Below are 21,459 nucleotides of genomic sequence, written 5' to 3'. Positions count from 1 at the left end.
GAATGAGCCCCTGTCCCTGATCCCCACCCCCAGCCCTTCCCACGGGGCTCAGACCCCCATCCTGCTCCCTCCTCCCGGACCCCCCCCAGCAGCCCCCCGCTGCCTTCCTCCCCCCCCGCCCCGCCCGACCTCAGGGACAGAGCGTCCAGGCCTGGTCTGGGCGCTCGGCCGAGGCGATGGCAGCAGCGATAGCAGAGGGAGGGGAGCAGCGCTGATGCTGGGGGAAGAGCGGGGGAGAGGGGGGGAGAGGGGGTGGCTGGGCCGCTGCTTATCTGGGGCCAAGGACAGAGGCTGGGACATCCTGCCCGCTGAGGTGGGTCGGCCCAGGCTTGGGGGGCCTCTGCCTGGCTCCCCACTCCTCTCCTGCCCACCAGGCGAGATCAGGCCAGGCCTGCAGGTCCTGTCTGCGCCCCAGTTTCCCCATCTTCAGCTCCTAGAGCCCCTGCACTCCCCAAATGGGAGGTTGATTCTGGTTTTTTCTTTTTGGTACTGGGGATCGAACTCAGGACCTTGAGCTTGCAAGGCAGGTGCAGTGCCACTGAGCTACATCCCCAGCCCGATTCTGTTTTTGTTTTCTGTTTCTGAGACAGGCCAGGCTGCCTTGAACTGACAGCGATCCTTGACGGGCCTGGGGGCTGATTTTACCAGCAGTGACTCCCTGCTGAATAGGCGCCTGGCCTCCGAGATCAGCCCTCGGCCCGGCCCGCTAGCTGGGCCCGAGGAGAAGGTGTCCCTGCTGGGACCTGAGTCACCACAGCAGCTGCAGGTCCCAGACAGGAACCCGACCTCACTCCCCACACACACACACAGCCCACCAGGCAGAGGGCGGGCCAGGGCCCAGCCAGGTCCTGATGCCATCCAGGTCCGCGTTTGAAACCTCAGGGTCCCAAACCCTGTCCACAGCAGCCATGGCCAAGGAGAGTCCTGGTGCCAGCCCTCCACGCTCTCCGTGTCATTTAAACAAACCCTAATGCCAGCTGGCCTCCCGGACACTGCCCAGTGCCAAGGAGTGGACCCAGGAGCCAGAAGGGGTAGGGAAGGGCACCAGACAGGTCGCCCCTGTCTACAGAGCTGTCCGCACCCACCCCAAGGGGCTCCCAGGAAGACATCAGGCAGCAAGAGGCGGAGGAGACCGAACAGGGTTGAGCATTTATTGCAGCGCTAAGAGGGTGCTGGGCCCACCCACCTCTGCTCTCTGCACATCCTCCTGCCTCCGTCTCCTCCAAGCTGCCTTCTGGAGCCTTCTAGATCCTTCCCACCTGTCCCTGACCTCCTCCGAGGCTCAGACCTCACCGGTGTCCCTTGTCCCTTCCCCTGGGGCTGAGGCTGCTCGGCTGTGCTGGCCTCCTGCTCTCCACCCCCAGCGCCCACCATCTTCGCCCCCCTCTCTTGGGGAACTCAGGGGACTCAGGCGTCCTGGCCTCTGGCTCCCTCCTCCCAGCCCCCAGCTCTGGGCAAACTACAAAGCGTCCGCGGCCAGCAGCTCCCTCCGTGGCCCCAGCCGGGAAGGGCCCCGCCTGGGGTGGGCACAGTGGAGCCTGGGTCGCTGCTGTGCTCAGCCTCTCTGTGCCTCCTGGGACATGGAGCGGGACAGCGTGCGGCGGAGGGCGCCCGGCTTGCTGACCGATACCACAGGTGGCAGCTGCTTGGTGATCTCAGCCATGTCCTGGCGATCTAGGGACTGGCCGCCCAGGGCCGTCTCCAGTGCCAGCAGCTCCCGCAGCTGGACAGGGGTCTCCTCGCGCTCCTCCTTGGCGGCCCCCACCTTGGTGGGCGTGAAGATGGGGAGCGGCAGCACCCGCTGGTAGGGCAGCTGGTACTCCTGCAGCCCGCGGCCCAGGATGCCCATCCGCATCAGCAGCCAGGGCGACCGCTGCACCAGCGCCTGGCACTGGCCCTGCTGGTGGTAGGCCTCGTGTCGCAGGGTGTCCTCCTCACGCACGGAGCAGCTGTGGTGGGGAGGCAGGCGGTGAGCTGCTGGGGCCTCCCCGTGGGCACTGCCGGCCCCCACCCGGGCACCCCAGGCTCCCTGGGCACTCGCCCCTCCTCGGGCCGCGTGGACAGGCTCAGGTCCTTCCACTCAGCCCAGAAGGCCTCCCGCCGCTCCCGGTCGTCCTCCGACACCTGACAGCTCAGCTCTGAAGCGGCCATGGTGGCTGTCGCTCTGGGCTCCGCAGGCTCCCCCAGGCCCTTTAAGTAGCCCCTCCCCCGCCCCCTGTCCCCTCCGGGGCTATTTTCGGCCCCTCTGGCGTCAGATGCTATAAGCAGCTGGAGACTCACTGATCTGGGGGGGCTCTGAGTCTGGGGTGGGGGTTGGGGTGCCGGGACCCCAGCTGCCCCCCAGGTCAGAGGTCGGCCTCCAGAGGCACCAAGATGCTCTGGGGGGCCTGAGGTCCCTAAGGCAGCACCCCCAGGTGCCTGACACCCCGAAGGCACCATCAGGGCAGGCACATGCCCAGCCCCGTGCCACCCTAGCCATGCTCTGCCCCACCCACTCCCCTTGCCGGGGAGGACGGCGGTGCCTGTCTGTAAACAGGAGACAGCAGCCACCGCTGTCCCCCGCGCTGTGACAGGGTGCTGTCCCTCCCTGCTGTCTCCTCAGGTCAAGGGCACCCCACCCCGGCCACTCTGGGACCAGGTTTCCAGCCTCCACTGCCGCTCCAGCAGGGGAGGGGACATGAACGCCACACCTGAGACCCCAGGCACAAACCTCTGCCCGGTGCTTTTCCTGCCCAGTCAGTGGTCAGAGAAGAGGTCTCAGGTCAGGGCAGCAGAGGCGGGAGTGGGAGGCGGCCCCCAGCTTGACCTCAACACCCATGTGGGGACAAGGGGAGACAGGGACATGAGCGCAGGCACAGACCTGGCTGGAGCCCCACAAGGGCCGTGAGTGGCTGTGACCGAGCGGCTGTGACCAGGGGGGCGCCCGGCCTCTCTGAGCCTCATTTCTGCTGCTTCCTGGGCATCAGAGGAGGCGTCCAGAGGCAAAGATGCTGTGGGCACTGGCATCCGGGCAAGAACCCTTGGCACAGGCTGCTGGTGCGCAGGGTGCTGGGAGAGCGGTGAGGAAGGAGGGCACCGCTGGGTGGGCCGAGCAGAGCATCAGCAGAGGCAGCAACAGCGGAGCCGTGGGGACAGCTGGAGACAGAGCCTGGCTTGGTTACGGAGGCACCAAACTCAACTTGTTAATCTCACAGCAACCCTGTGACGCTGTCATTTTTTGCAGTACTGGGAATTGAACCCATGGCCTTCACACTGAGCTGCATCCCCAACCTTTTTATTTTTTGAGACAGGGTCTCACTAAGTTGTTCAGACTGGGTTCAAACTTTTGATCCTCCTGCCTCAGCCTCCCGAGTGCAGGGATCACTGGGGTGCACTGCCACACCTGCCTTACTCCGGTTCGTTTTTTACAAAGCAGGTAGTAGAGGCTCTGAGAGTAGATCCTGGGTCACCCAGCCAGCCCGGGCCAAACAGGACCCACCCGGCTATAAGCAAACTGCCCCTTGGGGAGACGGCAAGGCTCCCAGAGGTGCCCCAGTGACTGAGGCCCCTCCATCGGACCACCCAGCCTCAGTCCTGGGGACAGCACGGGCGGCGTGGGCACTGCTGGCCCCCTTGACTGAAGCCGGGCCCGCAGCCCTCGGCCCTCGACACTGGGGGACACAGCTCCTGCCAAGCCACCAGCTCTGCCAACTGCAGCAGGAAGTTGCGGAGCTGCTACTCAGGTCTCTGGACGCAGTGGCTGCTTCTTTCCTGCCGAGCGCTGCCCTCGCTGTGTCAGGCCAGGCCCAGGCCATGGTGGCAGGAGCCAGAGGATGCGTTTTCTTTTGAATTCCTGTCTTTAATTGACTCACATTACAAAGGTCCCCAGGAGGCCCCGGGGCGGCAGTCACTGCCCCCTCCCCTGTGCCCCCAAAGTGCACGCGGTCAAAGGTCCAAGACCCTGTAACTCAGGAGGCCAGGAGGGATGGCTCCGCCTAGGCCCGAGGAACCTCAAGACCAGCTGCCCTGTGCTGTCCTGGGCCTGGCCTGGCCTTGGTATCCGGATCCCCACTGCTCCTGCAGCCCTGCCTCTGGCAAGGTGGGGACAGCACTCTCCTTCCCTGTAGCTCCAGTCAGACCCCACTTCCTCCCGAGTCTGAGTGCCCAAGGTGCTCAGGCGGGGCCTGTGGCAACCCAGCCTGCAGGGCGGTCACACCCGCGCCCCCAGCTCCTCGATGCGTCGCCGCAGGTGGAAGGTGAATTCCAACATGGTGGCCGCCAGGCTCTGGTGGATGAGGTACCGGGGCAGGCGGCCCTGTGGGGGGCGGGAGGAGTCACCCTGCCTGCCCCAGGCAGTTCCGCCCTCCTCCCAGCTGGCACAGCGGCGGGGTGTTTGGGGCCAGGATGCAGGTGTGGCCCTGGACTCCCGCCCAGCCCTCTCCCCTCAGCCCTGGCAGGAGGAACATGCTGTGCCCTCCGCCTGGAACAAGGCGCACAAACAGACGGGGGGGGGGGGGGGTGCTGGGCTGGCAGGCAGCCACCCACCCAGGGCCCGGGAGATCGGAGGTAAGAAAGGGAGCCCCCCGCAACCCCATCCTCCAGTCAGAAGGGAGCCTGGGCCAGAGTCCCAGCCCCGCCCTGGCCCCCACCTTGAGGTCTGTGTTCAGGATCCAGACGAAGGTGCAGACGCAGGGGTTACTGGCCGACTTGAGCACGATGAAGCCCCCAGGCCCATTCTCCCCCCTGAGGACACAGGCACCACTGGGCCGGGGGCTCTGAGCTGAGCAGGACCCCGCTCCCCCACCTCCCCTCCCGTCCTGGCCTGGGGTGTGGACGACTTGCACAGCCCTGGGAGCAGGGAGCTGCCACCTTCCCGGCCCCAACCTGCCCTGTCCGAGACTCGAGGCCAGCTGTAAGGGTGGCACTGGGTGGCATTTCCCACCCCCCCCAATTCAGGGAGCAGCACGGAGCCACAGGCTCAGAAGGGGGCGCCCTGGGGGGAGGGGGTCAGGGCCTGGGCCCCAGCCTTTGCCTCCTGTCCACTCCAGAGATAAGGAAGCTGGCACCCAGCGGGGATGCCTCATCCTGTCACCCAGCAAGTCGGTGGCAGGGCCCACACACAGCCCCATGGCATGTTCCAGAACAGCCACCGGGCAGCGGGGATGGGGTGGGGAGGGAGAGGGGCAGGGCAGCCCGGGGAACCAGCGCGACAAGGCCGCCCGCTCCGGCCCAGCCCTGTCCTGATGCTGCTGTCCGCTGCCCACTGCGGGGCGCTGGCCGCACTCACCTGACATATTTGTGCGTCGGAGGCTTGGCGCAGTGTGTGGTGGCGATGCCAGAGGACAGGTACCGGTCTCTGCGCCGCTCAATGCGCCGGACGTTCACGAAGTCCCTGGGGGATGCAGGGTTAGGACAGGGGAGCACAGATGACTCTCAGGGCCCTGTGTGGGCTCCGGAGAACCCGTGATGGGGGCAGTAAATCAATAAAGGACACAGGCGCCATGAAGAGCTGCCTCTTCGCAGAAGCCCCCGTCCTCCAGGGTGTACTTTGATTTATATTTATATGTTTATTTTGGTTTTTATATTTCCTTCCTTTTACTCAGCCCAAGTTCACTCTGCAGAGCCAGTTTCTTCCTTACCCTTCTTTCAGTTTTAATTTTTCCTACCTCGAATAAATGTAAAACTGCTACCACTAAAAAAAAAAAAAAGAATGGGGTGCAGAGCCCAAGGTCTGGAGTGGGAGATCTTGGGGGGTGGCGCTCACCTTGGGGAGACCACGCCGCCGGCAGCTCCCACTGACACATCGTAGGAGACCAGGGTGTTGTCTTCCACCCGCTGCAGGATCTGCTGGCCACAGGGGTCCTGAGGTGCTGCCCACTTGGGCCCGGGGCTGGGCCCCATGCACACGCTGCCTTCCGGTAGTGCTACGGCCACGCCCCCGCCCTGCAGATGGGGGAAACCGAGGCACGAGGTGGGCTCACCTGGCAGGCTGTCACCGTCTTGTTCCACAGCACCATCCGCTCGGGCTGCAAGATGACCTCCTGGTACAACAGCTCCGCCGGGCAGGGCAAGAAGGTCTGAGCGAGGTGGACAGGGCTGGGTGGGCATGGGCTCGGTGCCAGCCCTTCGCCTCTCCTGGGAGTCCCCGACAGAACAGGAGGCCCGGGTATCCCGCTCACCTTCAGGATGAAGGTCTTGCCGTGATAGGGGACCTCAATGGTATACACGGTGTCCCCGTGCTCCTGCAGTGGGACAGGGAGCCGGAATGGCAGGGCTGGGGCACAGGGAGAACTCAAGGAGCTGGGGACATCTGAGGGCCACTAAAGAGTGGGGGTTGTGACCGGTGTGGGGCAGGGCAGAGAGGGGCTTTGATCTTGAGTTCAGCAAGCTGCGGCTGTGACCAGAACCGCGTCCCGGGGCCACTGCAGGTCCCCGGGGGAGGGACTGGGCCACGTTTCTGTCTCCCAAGCTCGCCAGTCTTTTCTGATAATGTTGGGGGTTTTTTGCTACCGAGGATCGAACCTGGGACCTTGGGCTTGCGAGGCAGGCTCGGCGCCACTGAGCTAAATCCCCGGTCCCTGGATAATGTTGTTTTGATCACTGAACAAAACAGTGGACACAGGGCCTAGAGCCGAGGGAGGCTGGCAGAAGGAAGCTGGGGGGAGGCAGCCGAGCTGCTGGCTTCCCGCAGTGGGGCCAAGCCACGCCCCAGCCCTCTCCTGGGGCCAAAGTGTGGCTAGGACCCCAGCCGCCCTCAGGTTTATGTTTCTGGCCTCGGAGGTTGTGGGGAAAAGCTCCTCACGTTACTCTTCTCGAACTTCCAGTTCTCCTCCTGGGCCAAGATCTGGTCCACCACGGCCATGGCCTCCTTGCCCTGGCGGATGTACTCCCGCTCCTGCAGGGGCCAAGACAGGGACGGGCTGGGGCTGTTCCCTCCCCCACCTCCGCGTCCCAGCCCCTCCCGGAGGTCCTTCGGGCTCCCTCGGGGTCCCCAGGCACAAGTGGCCCTGGGGCCTGAGCCCCAGCGCCGTTGGCCTGGCCCAGGTCCTGCGGTGCCCGCTGCTGGGGCAGGTGGGTGGGGCGTGTGCAGCCCGGTACCTGCGCAGAGAAACTTCTCTTCCCCGTGACTTCCTCGTCTGATTCATCGTCAGACCCTGCAGGAAACAAGTGATGACAAGGGGTGGGGAGCGCGTAGGAGGCGGTGGGGGTCGAGACAGGAGCGCAGCGTGAGGACTGGGGGCTGACAGCGTGGGGGACAGGGCTGCGGTCCCCGGGGAGCTGAGCGGGAACAGCGAGAACAGCCCCAGGCCCCTCCCTCTCCCCTCCCTCACCTGCAAAGGATTCTGGGGGGGAGTAGAACTGGCCCTCGGAGCGCGCCCCGGAGAACAGCGGCGGTCCTCGGGCCACAGCTGCCTGGGCTGCCAGGTACCCTGAGGGGCAGGCAAGGGAGCCATGGCTGTCCCAGAGGAGGACGGCCACACCCAGGTCTCCCAGGGCTCTCCCTTCCTTGGGCTGGGCGACCTTCCTCACTCCCCTGCACCCACTCACATCGCTCCTCCTCCGCCTCTTGGGGTAGGACTTTGAAGTCAAGGAACCAGGTCTCCAGCCACGCAAGGACAAAGGACACGATAGGCAGCAGGTAGCCGAAGGCCCCTTTGCTGAGCAACTACACGAAGGAAGAGGGGCTGAGCTCCCCGGCAGGGGCCCCCAGCCCCCGCGCTGTCTCTACATTGGGCACCCTCTAAGCGCAGGCCTCTAAGCTGGGACTAAATCTGCAGCGGCACGAACTGCAGTTAGCCTGCAGGAAGAGCTCTGATTCCCAAGGTGGCCGGGAGTGAGTGGGGCAAGCCAGGGAGGACCAGCACGGACAGGGCCCACCCACACCCCAGCCCAACACACACAGGCGCCCACTGCAGACACAGTCCTTGGGCCAGCCGGACCCCGGCCACTGACCTCGGAGAGGATGACCTTGACAATGAGGAATGCGCTGGACACCAGCGTGGTGACCTGCAGGGCGGCACAGGGCGAGAGGCGGCGAGGCTGGCTTCTCCTCCTCCCTCACTCCAGCCCCAGGCTGTGCAGTCGCCACCGTGGCGCAGGGGCATCTTACCGCGATCACCCACCAGTGCCGCAACCGCAGCACGGCATAGCCCAGCAGCAGCCCGGAGAAGCGGAAGAGGGCCAGGACCTAGCAGGGGCGAGTGCCAGCGGCGTGAGCCAGTGCCCCTGCCCCCAGGGCGCCCCTCTGCCTCAGGAGAGAACAGCAGGCTCAGCGCTTCTCAGAATCACCTGGGTGCGACTGGCTTTTTTGTGGCTTTTGGAGACAGGGCCTCGCTATGCCGTAACCCCCTGCCTCAGCCTCCAGAGTGCTGGGATGAGGGGCAGGAGCCACCATGCCTGGCTCCTGGATGTGACTTTGGACAGGGCCCTCATCTCTCCCCTCCCCTCTGGGCCCCCAGGAACCTCTTGAAGACTGAGGCCTCTGCAGGACGGGGGAAGAGCCTCCCTGGTCACTCAGGGTGTGAGCTGCAGAAGGGGACCCAGACGACCACACGTTGCTGCTCCCACCCTGGGCCCCGAGTCTCCCGAGCCCACGCACAAAGATGTCGAAGAAGGAGGTGTTGAAGCGGTAGTGGACGATTTCCTGCTCCAGGTTCTTGCGGATGCCCGTGTTGGTCTGGGAGGAAAACAGGAAGAGCTCAGCAGGCGGAACCAGCTCCTGAAGCTGTCCAGGGCCTGCCTCTGGGGACAGGACAGACCTGGAGTGGAGGCTGGCAAGGCTAAGCCACCACCCACAGGGGACTCGCCAGGGTCTGAGGCCCTGGGTACTAAAACTATTGCTCAAGCAGCAGCGGGCCATGGTGGTGCCCGGCTTTCCTCCCAGCACTTGGAAGGCTGAGGCAGGAGGACTACTGTGAGTTCCAGGTCAGCCTGGCCTACATAGTAATTTCAAGGTCAGCCTGGACTACACTGCCAGATCCTGTCTCAAAAAACAACAGAAACAACAACTACAACACCAAAAGGAGGCAGACAGCAGGCAGCTCCAATGGGCTGAGCTGGTTTCAAGTGCTCTGTCCTGGAGGCTTGGACTGGGCTGGGGCCACTGCACAGGGCAGGTGGCCAGGCAGGGAGCCGCCTCTCATGTGGCTCCTCTCCCTCAGCATCCGTTAGGCGTCAGGCCAGCAGGGCGGGAGTGGTGAGTTGGAGCCCCCGGAGGTAACCCTGATTAGGTTTGTGCTTAATGAGCAAAATCCATCAGAGAAGGAGCTTGGGCGGGCAGCTGGCCACCACCAGCACCCGACCTCTGAGACCCCGGCCTTGAGTCTGCGGCAGCTCCTGGGAAGGGACAGGCGCCAGAGCCCCTGGAGAAGAGGGGACACTAGAGGCCCCGGGACCTTGGCCCAGGAACCTTGTGGGGGTCCCTCTGCAGCCACCGACGGGGGCTTCTGGTCTCCTGCAGGTCATGGGGGTCTTGGGAAGGAAGCAGATGCTCAGGGCATGGAGCCCGAACCCAGGTGGAATCCTGTAAAGCTGTGGGGGACTCAGCAGTCTGGACAGACTGATGCTCCAGACCCAGCAGACGCCCCATCACACCTGACATCCCCTCTCCTGGGCTGGCTGGAAGGCCTCCAGCCTGGCACACACCCCAGCGCTCCTCCTGCTCCCTCTGAGGACAGCTCCAGGGCTCCATGGCCCCACCCGGCCGAGCAGTCCCCACCTCGGAGCTTTGAACCCCGCCTAACACTGATCAGGATGGGGGGGTCCCCTGCTTTGCCGGTCCCTGCACCAGTCACAGAGCATCACCAGGGTCCCAGGTGCCCTGGGCAGCACAGATGGCAGAGGACCAGACAGTACCCACACCAGGATACAGGAATAAAACGACAACTGGAAGTGAGTGTCCTTCTCATTGAGTGCCTGCTTGGGAGACAGAGCAATCCTATGAATAGTTAAACCCGGTGTTCAGAAAGTTGTCATCATATTGGAAAACAATTTGGAGGTGAGATCCTCGCGCTTTGCAGGGATTCTGGAGTAGGCAGGAAGCCTGCGGCCGTCACCCCAACAGCCAGGTAACTTCTGCCGGGGTTGGAAGTGCTCCGGCTCCTGTTATGAACTACACACTGGACGCAGGGCGGGAACGGTTCCAGCATTTGCTCAGGAGCCAGTGGGGAACTTCGAAAGGAGACTCCCAGGACCCTGGAGTTCTGCAAAGGCTCCACGTCTGGTCCCCAGTGTCCCATGGCAATGGCCCTGTCGTGCTGTGGAAACTCAGTTCTGCTGCAAAGGGACAGCCACACACCCGGAACCAAAGTGTCCCCTCTGTCTCTAAGCCAGGCCCTTCCCCAAATTTCACTTCTATCAAGAAAGGCAGGGCAGGGGATTTAGCTCAGTGGGTTCACCACCTGCTGCGCAAGCGCAAGGACCTGAGTTCGATCCCCAGTACAAAAAAAAAAAGAAAGGCATTGTTAGCCAGGTATGGTGATGCATGCCCGAAATCCCAGCACTCTGCGAGCCTGAGGCAGGAGGGTCGAAAGTTCAAGTCCAGACTGGGCAACTTAGTAACTTAGCAAGGACCTATCTCAAAATAAAAAATAAGAAAAGGGCCAGGGTGTAGCTTAGAGCAAAGGTCCTGGGTTCAATCTGCAGTACAAAGAAAAAAAAGGGCATTGTTAGCTGGGTTTGTAGTCCCAGGTAATCAGAAGGCTGAGGCAGGAGAATTGCTTGAGCTCCCACGTTCAAGGCCAGCCCGGGAAACATAACAAGACCCACTTGAAAAAACAAAACAAAACAAAAGACCCAAGCAAGCAAGGAAGCAAATAAACAGGCATTGTTTTCCCATCCCCCAAGCCTGGGACCTGGAGGAAGGGCCCCACAGCCGGGACAGTAGGGGAAGGTGACATGGAGGGGCCAGGGGTTGCAGGGAGGCACTGCTCCCAGGACTGCGGGGCACCGAGGTCGGTCAGCTGGTGGGGGACAGCTCCGTGGGGGGGGGGGGGACCCTGCAGGCTGAGGCAGCTCCGTCTCCAGGTCACTAGGTTGCATCTCACCAAAACCAGAGCTGCAGGGACGGCGGGTCACTGTCTCCTCCCCACTGTACCCCTGCAGTTAGCACAGGGCCTAGGACCCAGCCAGGGCTCCAAACGTTTTGCTCAGTGAATGAATGAACTGAAGGCACCACGGGCGGGCCGGGCGGAACAAAACAAGCCCCAGGCCTCAGCCGGGCCAGGGCTGGTCCCCTCCACCTATGTTCTCAGGGTGTCCACCAGGGGGCAGCACCAATACCTCCCCACCCAACCCCGAAGGCTGGGGCGCCTAGGCCCAAAGACTTCTTTCAGCCTGTGACCTCATTTCCTCAGCGGGAAGGTGACAGCAGCTGCTGGGATCGTCAACGCTTCATCAGCCCCACGGGAGAGGAGGCACCCTCACACGGCAGAGGGGTAAACTGAGGCCCGATGACCCCCCCCCCCGCCCCGGGGCCGTGTCCCACTCACGTTCAGCTCGATGATCCAGAGCAGGGAGATGAACAGCAGGTCGAAGGTGACGAAGAGGCAGAAGGTGCGGCGGACGTCGGAGACGGCCCGGCGCTTCTCCAGGGCTGGCGGGCGGAAGTGTGCCGGGAGGCTCTGGCTGTGGGTCAGCGACCCGCTGAGGGACGCCACGGCCGGCAGGCTGCGCTCCAGGTCTCGGGCCAGCTCCCCGGGCAGCTTGCTCATCCTGCTGGGCCCCCGTGGGGGGGACTCGGGGCCTCAGTGGCAGGGCTGGAAAGAGGCGAGGGGTGCTCAGGCTCCAGTGGTCACCACCCCTCTCTGGTCCCTTCAGCGCCCCTCGGGCCCCCATCTGCTCCCAGACGCACCTGGCCCGCCACCCCCCACCCCTCAGCTGGGCACCGACCTGCTGGGTATCTGGGGGCATCAAGGCCCAGCCCTAGTCCCAGCCTCAGCCTGGGTGCAGTCAACAGCCTCACAGTCCCCGCCCCGGCCTCGGCCCCGGGGCGGCCCCAGGCTCTGTCCTTTGTCTCCCAGCACAAAGCACATCCCCTCACGCTCCAGCCTCCCTGCCCCGCCACCCCACCCTCAGCCACGGCAACTGTGCCCGGACCACAGACCTCTTGGAACCTTCTACAGCCCCACTGCCCCACCCAGGCGATGGCACAGGGTCCCCAGACCAGGATGCGCCTCCTGCTGCCCAGAGGCCCTGCTCTGCACAGTGCCCCGGGTAGGTCTTTTGGAAGCAGATGCCAGGCCGGGCCCTCGGGGCGGCTGCTGCTCAGCTCTTCTTACCAGGTGACCCCCATCCCCACCCCAACATGCAGGCCTTCTTAGGGCCCCTCCATGTGGCTGCCCTGCCCTGCTCTAGCCCCTGGGCCTGGCTGTCCCCACTGCCCGGATGTCCCTGCCCTTCTCCCCCACCAGGCACCCAGTGTGGTGCGGCAGTGAACACCCTTCGGCCTACACCTCCCCACCCCATGTCTCTCCTGCTCTACGTTCACCCCTCTCATCAGCCAGAGATCAACTGCGAGGGCAGGCACTCTGGCCCACCTGGTGCCCAGCACAGAACCCGGCTTCCTGTCTGACTGCTGGGGAAACGCTGCAGTGCCCCAGCCCCAGCTGCACTCGGGGAGAAGCAAGGCAAAAAGGCAAACTGGACAGAAGAACCCGCCATTCCGGGGGGGGGGCTGTGGCCCCTCCCAGCCACAGCAGAGACAGTCAAGGAGGAAGCCTAGAGCCAATAGGAACTGCACCTCACTTGTCCCCGCCTGCAGCACCCAGGCCCGGATCCCTGCTCCACCAGTCCACTGAACTGGAGGTGGCCCTGTCCCCTGGCAGGAGCAGGAAAGGGCGATGCCAGGGTGCCCGATGCACCAGCCTGGCGAGGCCTGAGTCTCTGCAGTCTTTCTCGTCTGACCTAAGCCCCCAGTTCATGCCAGGCGGGGTGTGAGCCCCTCACCCAGTCCTCCGGCTCTGAGCAAAGTCCGTCAATGGAGAGACAGCGAACCCAGCCCAGGGCCACCTGCTCTGGGTCCCCATGACAAGTCTAGGCAGAGGCTTCCAAGGTGCAGGAGCTGGGCCCAGCTGCAGTGGGGATGCAGGAGGCCACTGGCACGGAAGCCTGGCATCCATCAGCCAGACGGTGCCAGACGAGGCAGCCCTCACTGTGACAGCCGCAGGCCCAGGCCGGGTGACATTTCCTCGGCTCTAACGGGCTCCAGTGTTCTGCAGACCTGTCTCCTCCCTTTCTCTCTCCATCTCCCTTCGGAATCTTTCACAAAGTAACTTCCCACTTGTTTTCTTCGTATCTTCTTACTTTTAATCCCTTTCTCATGTCTGTCTTTTTTGTTGTTGTTTGTTTAAAACAGAAATCTGAACTGGGTGCAGCAGCACAGGTCTGTAATCCCAGCACTCTGTGAGTCTGAGGCAGGAGGATTGTAAATTGGACCCCAGCCTGGGCAATTTCGTGACTTAGTAAAAGGTTGTCTGAAAATTGAGAAAATAAAAAGCAGTCTGGGGATGTAGCTCAGTGCCAAGGTCCTAGGTTCAATCCCAGTACCACCAAATAGGAAGGGAGGGAGGGAGGGAGGGAGGGAGGAGAGAGAGAGAGAGAGATCCAGAAATTCGGGCTGGGGATGCAGCTCAGTGGGAGGATGCTTATCTAATATGCAGTAGGCCCTGGGTTTGACCCTCAGTCCAGCAACAAACAAAAAGCAATGTATTGTCTCACCATTCCAGAGGCTAAAGTCCAAAACCGAGGTATGGGCAGAGCCACTCCGGAGCCTGCCTACCTCTCGGGCTCCCTGACCCTGGCACAGCTGCTCATGCGTCTGTCCTCATGCAAGGTCTTCTCTAAGTACACTACAGGGTCTCGCTATGTAGTCCAGGCTGGCCTCGAACTCAAGGTGATCCTCCTGCCTCAGCCTCCTGGGTGCTGGGATTACAGAAGTGCCCCCACACCCGCCATATATATATTATGATTTTTTTTTTGTAGTTCTAGAGACGAAACCCTAGCCCAGCATAGGACAGGCAGCCCTGTGCCCCATTTCACAGAGGAGCCACAGGAGCCCTTGCCCGGCTGTGCGCTGCTCTGCCCACCGCCAAGAGCACCCCGGCAACGCCCCCTTCCATGTGGCTGGCAGTGCATCTCCAGGACCAAATCCTGCAGTGGAGCCGCCAGGTCAGGCTGCATCGTGCTTGGCGAGAGGTCGCCAGTTCCCCTTGCAGCTTCCGTTCACCAGCGCGGTGAGTCCTGTTTACCACAGCCCGCAGAGGCCATCGGCCACTTCCGTCCCCAGGTCCAGGATGTTGTCTCTGCCCTCTCCCCTTCCTCCGGCCTTCCTGCCTCCCCCGCTCCTTCACGGTCTCACTCCTGGGTGCCCTGGCTCCCCGCCTCGGTGGATCCTGCCGTCGCCACCCCTCCCCGGCACAGGCCTGGAGTGGCAGCAGCTTGGGTGTGAGACGCACTTGGAGTGGCAAAGGCGCGACACTCACAGGCCCAGCTGAGGCGTTGGGAGCCGGAGAGCGAAGGATGCCGGACGGTGGGACCCCAGTGGGGGCGGGGGGCAGAGGAAGGGGGTTCGGGGCTCTGTGTCACCTCCTCGTGAAAGCAGCTGCGCATCCATACAGGCGGTGGCGAGGACAGCAGCAGTCCCGAGTTCCAGGACTCGTGCCCGGGCTGAGCGGCCGGTGACACCAGGTAACCTGGCAAGTCCTACTCACCGAGGCTTTGCGAGTCTCGGGGAGAGGTCCCTGTGAGGTCCCCCACACCCCTGCTTCTCTGTGAGTCAGGGCCCCATTCTGTGGTCCAGGCTGAACTCCAACTTGCAATGTCCCTGCCTTGGCTTCCCAGAGTGCCAGGGTTACAGGTGTATGGCGCCAGCCCCTCCTGGGCTTCTCGAGGGCAGGTGCAAATGTGGCTCACTCAGGTGACTTCAAAAGGCCTGTGAGCTCCCAGACTACTCAGGAACTGACCTTGGCCTGCAAATGATCCCGGTAAGCAGGCCTGGGCCGGAGGGCAGAGGCTGGCAGCTGCCAGGAGAAAGCTCGGGGCTGTCACTGCCCCTCCCACGCGCCTGCAGAGGTGTCGAGGGAGGGAAGAGCGAAGCCTGCCCCCCTCCCCCACCCCGGGACTATGCAGATGAGACTCACAGTGCTATGGAAGCCGAGCTGCTAAGGCTCAGGAGGGAGAGCGGGAAGGGAAGGGAGAGGAAGCCAGGTGGGGGGAGGCAGGGCTTCTGCAGCACCAGGCTAGGGGTCACTAAGTCTGGGGAGGGCCGGATAGGTCAGGTGCACGGGCACCAGATTCCTGGAGGCAGAGAGGGGGGCTGGGCTAGCCCTCTCCCCTGTCCCCGCCCCCAGGACCCAGCAGGAGCAGCTCTGTGCGCAGTGGGACTTTCCCGGGTGGCACACTCAGGAGGCAGCTGCAGCACAGAAAAGGGGTGGGTTCAGAGGCCAGGTTCAGAGTCAGACAACTTCAGCTGTGTGTGTGTGTGTGTGTGTGTGTGCATGCGTGTGTGCATGCGCATGCACACGCAGGCCCACATTCTAAGCACAGGCCAGGCCACGGAGTGCCCACCCAGACCTTGGCTGCTGGTGTAAAAGGCAATAGTAACTTAGTTAACGCAACAATGTATTAAAGCAAGAATAGCACACAATGCTCCCAACCTATGTGCTCCAAATGGTTCACGCTGCTGAGTTTCACATCCGGATATCCTTCCAGGGATGCCCCCTGGGCCTGGCCACCCTCCTTCCATTCGGCCTCCCCGGGGGGCTTGGTGCTCAAGTGCACGGGACAGGGCTGCTCTTAGGTCAGGATCCGGACGGCGCTGGCTGAGACGCACAAGCAGCTGGCGAGACCTTTCGGTAAGGGAACAGGGCGTGCAGAATATAATGCACAGTGGCTACGTCCATGGCTGAGCTCTCCACTCCCCACCCCCAGTTCCCGATTTCCAAGGTAGAAGGTGGTGGGGGCACAAATGATGGGGTCCTTGCCAGCCCTGGGCCCACACCAGAGGCCCCAGCCACCTGCCTGTGGCTCTTGGCCATGGTAACTCTGCAGCATGAATGACGCCACTTACCTGCTGCACCAGGCCCAGCTGCTTTGCCTGGGAGTCAGGGGGACCCATCTGGAGCAGTGCGGTCTGGGCACTGGTGGGACAGCGAGGCCTGCGAAGTGCCAGCCACCTTCGTCTTCTTGTCTTTCCCACAGCAGCCGGGGCCAAAGTTCCCAGGAGCTGGGGCCCTCCCAGAGCCCGCTGTGGGACGCACTGTTCCAGGCCGTGTGGCTCCCCAGGCCCTCTGCCCAGGAGGAGGCAGCTCTGTGCCTCAGGAAATGGCGGCCTAGCCCCAGGCTCACCATGGCGGTGGTGGCAGGGGGTCCCTGGGGCCCCCAGCACAGGACTAAGTGGGTTCAGTGAAGCCCAGAAAGAACTGGACTCCAAGCCAGAAGAATGGCCAAGCCCTGGGCCACTCAATCTCTGTCCCGTGTTCCTCCTCAGAACAGTGGGCAGCGATCCCACCCGGTGCTCACCGTCAGGGGTAAATGTCAGACTGGGTGCCAGGCCCTAGGGTGTCTTCACTCGGCTGTCGTGCGTGTCCGCTGCATGGTGGGCAGCTACTACTCCTGCCTCGCTTTCCCCCAGACAGGGAGCTCTGTGCACCGAGGGCTCCAGGCCAGGGCTGGCCTTCCCAGGCGAACAGTCCTATTGCTTCCCAGGGTAATGGGGAGCCACAGAGGGTAGGAAGTGAGTTCAGTGGGCAAGGAGCCAGCAGCGGCAGACGGGGCACTGAAGGTCAATCAATCAGGCCAGTAAGATGGCAGCAAACCTGGCTGGGTGTACCACAGCGGCGCCCTGTGGATGTCACCTCCAGCAGCCACCCATTGTCCCACGGGAGCTGCAGGGATGGGCTTGTCATGTAGGGAGAGGACCAGCTCTGAGGACCTGCTTGTGGCCCCTGGGCTGGGCTAAGATCAGCTGAACCCAAATGGAGCTGCTGCCTGGGGGCCTCGGAAGGCTGGGGGCAGAGGTACAGGAGACCCCAAAGGGTTGAGGAGCCACCACACCACTAACAGCAGACGGCTCAGTGTCCCTCCCCACATGCAGAGCCTAAGCCAGGCCCCACTGCTTACAGCTGCCTCTGTCACCCTGGCCGTTGTCCTCTACCCCCGTCAAGTCTGCATCCTCACCACAGCAGCCACAGGGACCCCATTAAAGTCAGACCTCCAGTGCCTTCCAGTTCACCCGCAGGAAAAGCTGAAGTCCCTACCCAGGCCCACAAGCTGCCTGTGCCTTGCCCTTCTGCTCAGCCCTCCTTCCACTCACATTGGTCCCCTGTGTCCCTGGACACACAGAGCCTCCACCAACCCCCAGGTCTTGCTATGTAGTCCAGGCTGGCCTTGAACTCACTATGTAGCCCTGGGTGGCCTCCAACTCCCAGCGATCCTCCTGCCTCAGCCTCCCATATGTCAGAGCTTGTCTTTAGAGCTGTCATTCAGATTAAAAACTCCAGGACAGCAGGGACTTCCAGTGGCAGAAGCATTACCCAGGCTCCCGGCAGATGTTCAGGGAATGTGACACTCATGCCGCCTCTCTGCTCAGGGCAGAAACTTGAGGGAAGCGGGGTCCCCAGGCACCCACAGGCAGGGTGCTGCCCCCCTTCCCTCTCGAGTCCCCAAACACAAGGGGAAGGCTCCCGGCGTGTCAGATCCCTTCATCTCGAGGGTCAAGGGGGAAAGGGGAGCCTTCCCCTGCTCGCTTGCTCCGGGGCCTCTATGCCCCCAGACTCTCCTGACCACTGCCCACCCCAGGACACAGCAGCTGGATCTCCTCTGTCCCTGGGCTGAGGTCAAGGGCTGCTGAACTCCGAATGGCAGGAGGGCCCCAGATTTGCCCTCCTGCTCAGCTCCCCCAGGGGAGCCCCACCCTGTGCAGCAGGCCTGATGGACCTCAGTTCTCAAGGTGCTTAGCTGAGGGCCAACCTCGCACTGCCCACAGCGGGCTTGGGGGTCTCCCCTGCCTGCTTCCTCATCCGGAACCCCCTCTTCCTACTGGGGAGAACTCACACCCTTCAAGTTCAAATATCACCTCCAAGACCAAGGCCTCCCCAGCCACCACCGCCAGCCACCCCGGCTCACCCCACAGTGAAGCCTGAGCTTCCAAGTTCTCTCCTGAGCCCTTGAGGCCAGGCCACTGTGTCCTGCAGTCAGCTGCCTCTGGCTACCAGGTCCACCCTAGGGCAGCAGGATGCAGGTGAGGGGCCACGGTGTGGCCTTAAGGAAAGCCCTGCAGTTCTCTGGGCCTCAGTCTCGGCCTGTACAATGGGGTGAGGCGGCACCCACTGTAGGCCCTGATGGGATCAGACTGCACAGCTGCCCCTAAGCCCTCTGTGGGCAGTGCGAGGTTGGCCCTCAGCTAAGCACCTTGAGAACTGAGGTCCACCAGGCCTGCTGCACGGGGTGGGGCTCCCCTCGGGGACCTGAGCAGGATGGCATATCTGGGGCTCTCCTGCCACTCAGGGTTCAGCAGCCCGTGACCTCAGCCTGGGGACTGCTGGCCTCTGGCCCCTTCCCACCTCACCCACTGTGGGTTTGGAAATTCCCAGAGAAGCGGAAGTTTAAGGAGAGGAGCCTGTCGCAGCGATGACACTTTAATTAAATAAAACTGAAAAGCTAGGGCTGGGCTCCATTTCCCCTTTCCTTCTGGGGGAAGAGGAAGGAGGGTCAAGGTGAAACAGAAGACAAATTCTTCCCTCAACACCCCTCCTCCCCACAGGGCAGGGCCCTGGGAGCCCTGACAAGCAGATCCACTGAGCCGGGCCCGCCACCCCACCCCGCTGAATGGGGCAGCTTGGTGACCCCGAGACCCCCACCCACTCAGGCCCAGCGAGAGTCAGGCCCCGCCCTGCCCCTTAGTGTTGCTGGGTAAAACAGGGCTCCTGAGGTCAGGTTCTCAGGGGCAGCCTGGAAAGGGCCAGTCCACTTCCCCCAGAGGTCAGTCCCCTCAAGGAAAGGCCCTGAGCGTGAGCGCTGATGCATGGGTGTCAGCATGGCTTCCCCCAGCACCAGTGCTGAGCAGCCAGAGCCAGGGTTAGGCAAGGCCCAACCCAACAACAGGTCCCAGACCTCCCTCCCTCAGCTGTTCAGGTCAGGTGTTTTGTCAGCAATGAAAAGCCAAGGAATCCAGGCCTCTGTCACCTCCTCTTGGAAGCCACTTCTGGCCTCCCTCCCTTGGGCTCCCGGAGAACCACGTCCACCTCTCCAGAACAGAGGCTTACAACATAACACTGACCCACTTCCGGGTTCATTTTCCTGACATCAGGTCTGGGTCTTTGGCACCCTTGAACCTTGAATCCTCAATAACAACCTCAGCCCCCGCCCCCCGCCCCAGTGCCCTTACTCTAGCACTTTATTTAATGGCAAAGAGCCAGGCTTCATGGCTCTGGGACAGAATGAGAAGTGAGCCACATTAACTGTCCTTAAGTTGCTTATGTATTTAAAAATCATAACCAATCAATGAGTTTTTGGGTTGTTTTGAACAGTACTGAAGATTAAACCCAGGGACTCATGCATTTCTACCACTGAGTTTACATTCCGGCCCTTTAAATTTTTTATTTTGAGCCACATTCTCATTAAATTGCCTAGGCTGGCCTCAAACTTGTGATCCTTCTGCCTCAGCCTCCAGATGAGCTGGGTCACAGGTATGAGCCACTGCACTTGTTTAGACCGTTCTTGTGTAGGTCATGGTAACCCACATTTACAGACTGGGCACTTGTGCGCTTGGCAGGTTCAAGCCCTACGCGTACTTCATTTAAGACTCACAACAACTCTACAGGCAGGCATGTTACTGTCTCTGCTTTACAAATGAGGAGAGTGAGACACTGAGGTTATCAAGGTCACAAGACAAGGTAAGAACCCAGTCAGTCGGATTCAGGAGTCTGCATTCTCAGCTATCCTATTAGGAGCAAGATCCTGAGGGGACAGAGAGCCAGTTAGCCCCGGAGGCGGCGGAGGTGACCCAGAGATGAGGTTGCCTGAGCAGAGAACTGAAGAGCAAGGGGAAGGGAGCCCAGCAGATGGGAGAAAGCAGAGGGCTGCTGCGTGCAAGGGAACAGAAACATGGGACAGCAAGGTGTGAGCAGTGCGTACCCCGAGGCACTCTATTACTCAAACTTAAGGAACGCGTGAGAAATTCTAGGGAGCTCTGTAAACTGGGCTAAGGATTCAGCCTTTTAAAATAGGCAACAGGAAGCAGTCAGAATTACAAACAAGGAAGTGATACAGTCAGATTTGTGTTCTAAGATGCATGCAAGAGTTACAGTAAGGAGACTGGGTTGCAGAGGTCGTGATTAGAAGCCGCTGCCAAAGCCAATGGCGCAGGCCTGTGATCCCAGCACTAGGGAGGCTGAGGGAGGAGGATCGCTGTGAGTTCCAGGCCAGCCTGCGCTACATAATGAGAAACTATTTTTTTTAAAAAGCTTGTAGGAAGCTACTGCAGTCTCCGGAGAAACACATCCACAGAGGAGACAGTGGACACAGAGGACAGGGAGAAAGACTGGAGGTTCGGGAAGTTAGCTGTCTGCTAGGTCACGTCTTAGATGTGGGAACGGAAAAAGAGGAAGTGGAAGGCAATGCCCGGGTTAATGCCGGGACAGGGCAGCAGGGAGAGATCGGTTCAGCTGCAGGGCTGCCCGGCGGCGGACGTGTGCCGCGGGCAACTGCAGGCTGTGTGGAGCCCCGTGGGTCTTTATCGCAGGAGAGCTGCACCCTGGGGAAGAGGCGGGACCCCGAGTCAGGGCCCAGAGGGCCCGTGAGGGTGCTCTGACGGCGCTCAGAAGCCAGGACGATTCGGAGCTGGGGCGTCCGTCAGGGACGGCGACGATCACGCACCTCTAGGACTCGGGGCGGGTACAGGGCACTTTAGATTACAAAGTTATTCCCGGCCATTTCCAAAGGAAGTCGGGAGAGCCAGCAGACGACAGTGAAACGCAGACCTAACGGAACGCGCATAGGTTTTCTTCCTCGTTCTCAGATCCTGAGCCTCCCGCAAAGCCCAGAGGCAGCCCCCCGCTTCTCCCGCGTCGGTCCCCGTGCCCCTGCTCCCCCAGCCCTCTCGGGCGCGCAGCCGCCGAACCCCAGTCCCACGCCGCGAGCAGCTCGGTGGAGCAGAGGAAGGGGGCGGAACCCAGAGCGCGGGGGGCGTGGGACGGGTCGGACCGAACCAAGAACGGACACCGGGCGGGGAATCAGCATCCGGTGGTGAGAGATCGTCTTGGTACCGCCCCCGGGCCCGGGACGGCTGGAGAACCCACCTGCTCCATGGCAGCCACGGTGCTAGCTCTTCCTGACCCAGTCGCAGTCCAGCCCCGCGGGCCCCGCAGCGCCTCCGAGCGGAAGGAGATTGCCTGGAGACGCCACTTCCGCCCTTAAACCCGCCCCCAGAGCAAGCCGAGAATTGCGTCGCACTGAGCCCCGCCCCCCGACGCAAAGGGAGTT

At 62.2% G+C, this 21,459-nt stretch overlaps 2 protein-coding genes across 9 annotated transcripts; both read right to left on the bottom strand.

Annotated features, from left to right (window-relative positions):
• Nucleotides 1-1,137: 1,137 nt before the first annotated feature.
• Tcap (titin-cap) lies at nt 1,138-2,211 on the bottom strand. The gene is made up of 2 exons (XM_004859490.4): nt 2,042-2,211; nt 1,138-1,949 (listed from the first exon to the last, which is right to left on the bottom strand). The coding sequence occupies exons 1-2, from the start codon at nt 2,149-2,151 to the stop codon at nt 1,556-1,558; spliced, it is 504 nt and encodes a 167-aa protein (XP_004859547.3). The 5' UTR covers nt 2,152-2,211; the 3' UTR covers nt 1,138-1,555.
• A 1,606-nt stretch (nt 2,212-3,817) lies between these two features.
• Stard3 (StAR related lipid transfer domain containing 3) lies at nt 3,818-21,405 on the bottom strand. Of its 8 annotated transcripts, none has more exons than XM_004859496.4 (15): nt 21,276-21,405; nt 11,469-11,735; nt 8,579-8,656; nt 8,090-8,167; nt 7,933-7,986; nt 7,528-7,645; nt 7,311-7,409; nt 7,078-7,133; nt 6,782-6,874; nt 6,159-6,221; nt 5,961-6,056; nt 5,744-5,823; nt 5,267-5,371; nt 4,629-4,722; nt 3,818-4,294 (listed from the first exon to the last, which is right to left on the bottom strand). In XM_004859496.4, exons 2-15 carry the CDS (start codon nt 11,688-11,690, stop codon nt 4,190-4,192), a joined length of 1,341 nt encoding a protein of 446 aa, XP_004859553.1. In that variant the 5' UTR covers nt 11,691-11,735; nt 21,276-21,405; the 3' UTR covers nt 3,818-4,189. The 8 variants fall into 8 exon arrangements, with proteins under 8 accessions (XP_004859553.1, XP_087058665.1, XP_087058662.1 ...); XM_087202539.1 differs by lacking the exon at nt 21,276-21,405 and adding an exon at nt 11,869-11,968; XM_087202536.1 differs by lacking the exon at nt 5,961-6,056 and having other exon boundaries at nt 5,744-5,922.
• Nucleotides 21,406-21,459: the final 54 nt, after the last annotated feature.

This window comes from Heterocephalus glaber, unplaced genomic scaffold (assembly GCF_053883595.1).
Source record: "Heterocephalus glaber isolate CG9 unplaced genomic scaffold, H.glaber_assembly_v1.0 deba00001773, whole genome shotgun sequence".
Classification (NCBI taxonomy): Eukaryota; Metazoa; Chordata; class Mammalia; order Rodentia; family Bathyergidae; genus Heterocephalus; species Heterocephalus glaber.
The sequence above is the reverse complement of the archived record's forward strand: the minus strand, read 5'-3'. Positions and strand labels throughout refer to the sequence as shown.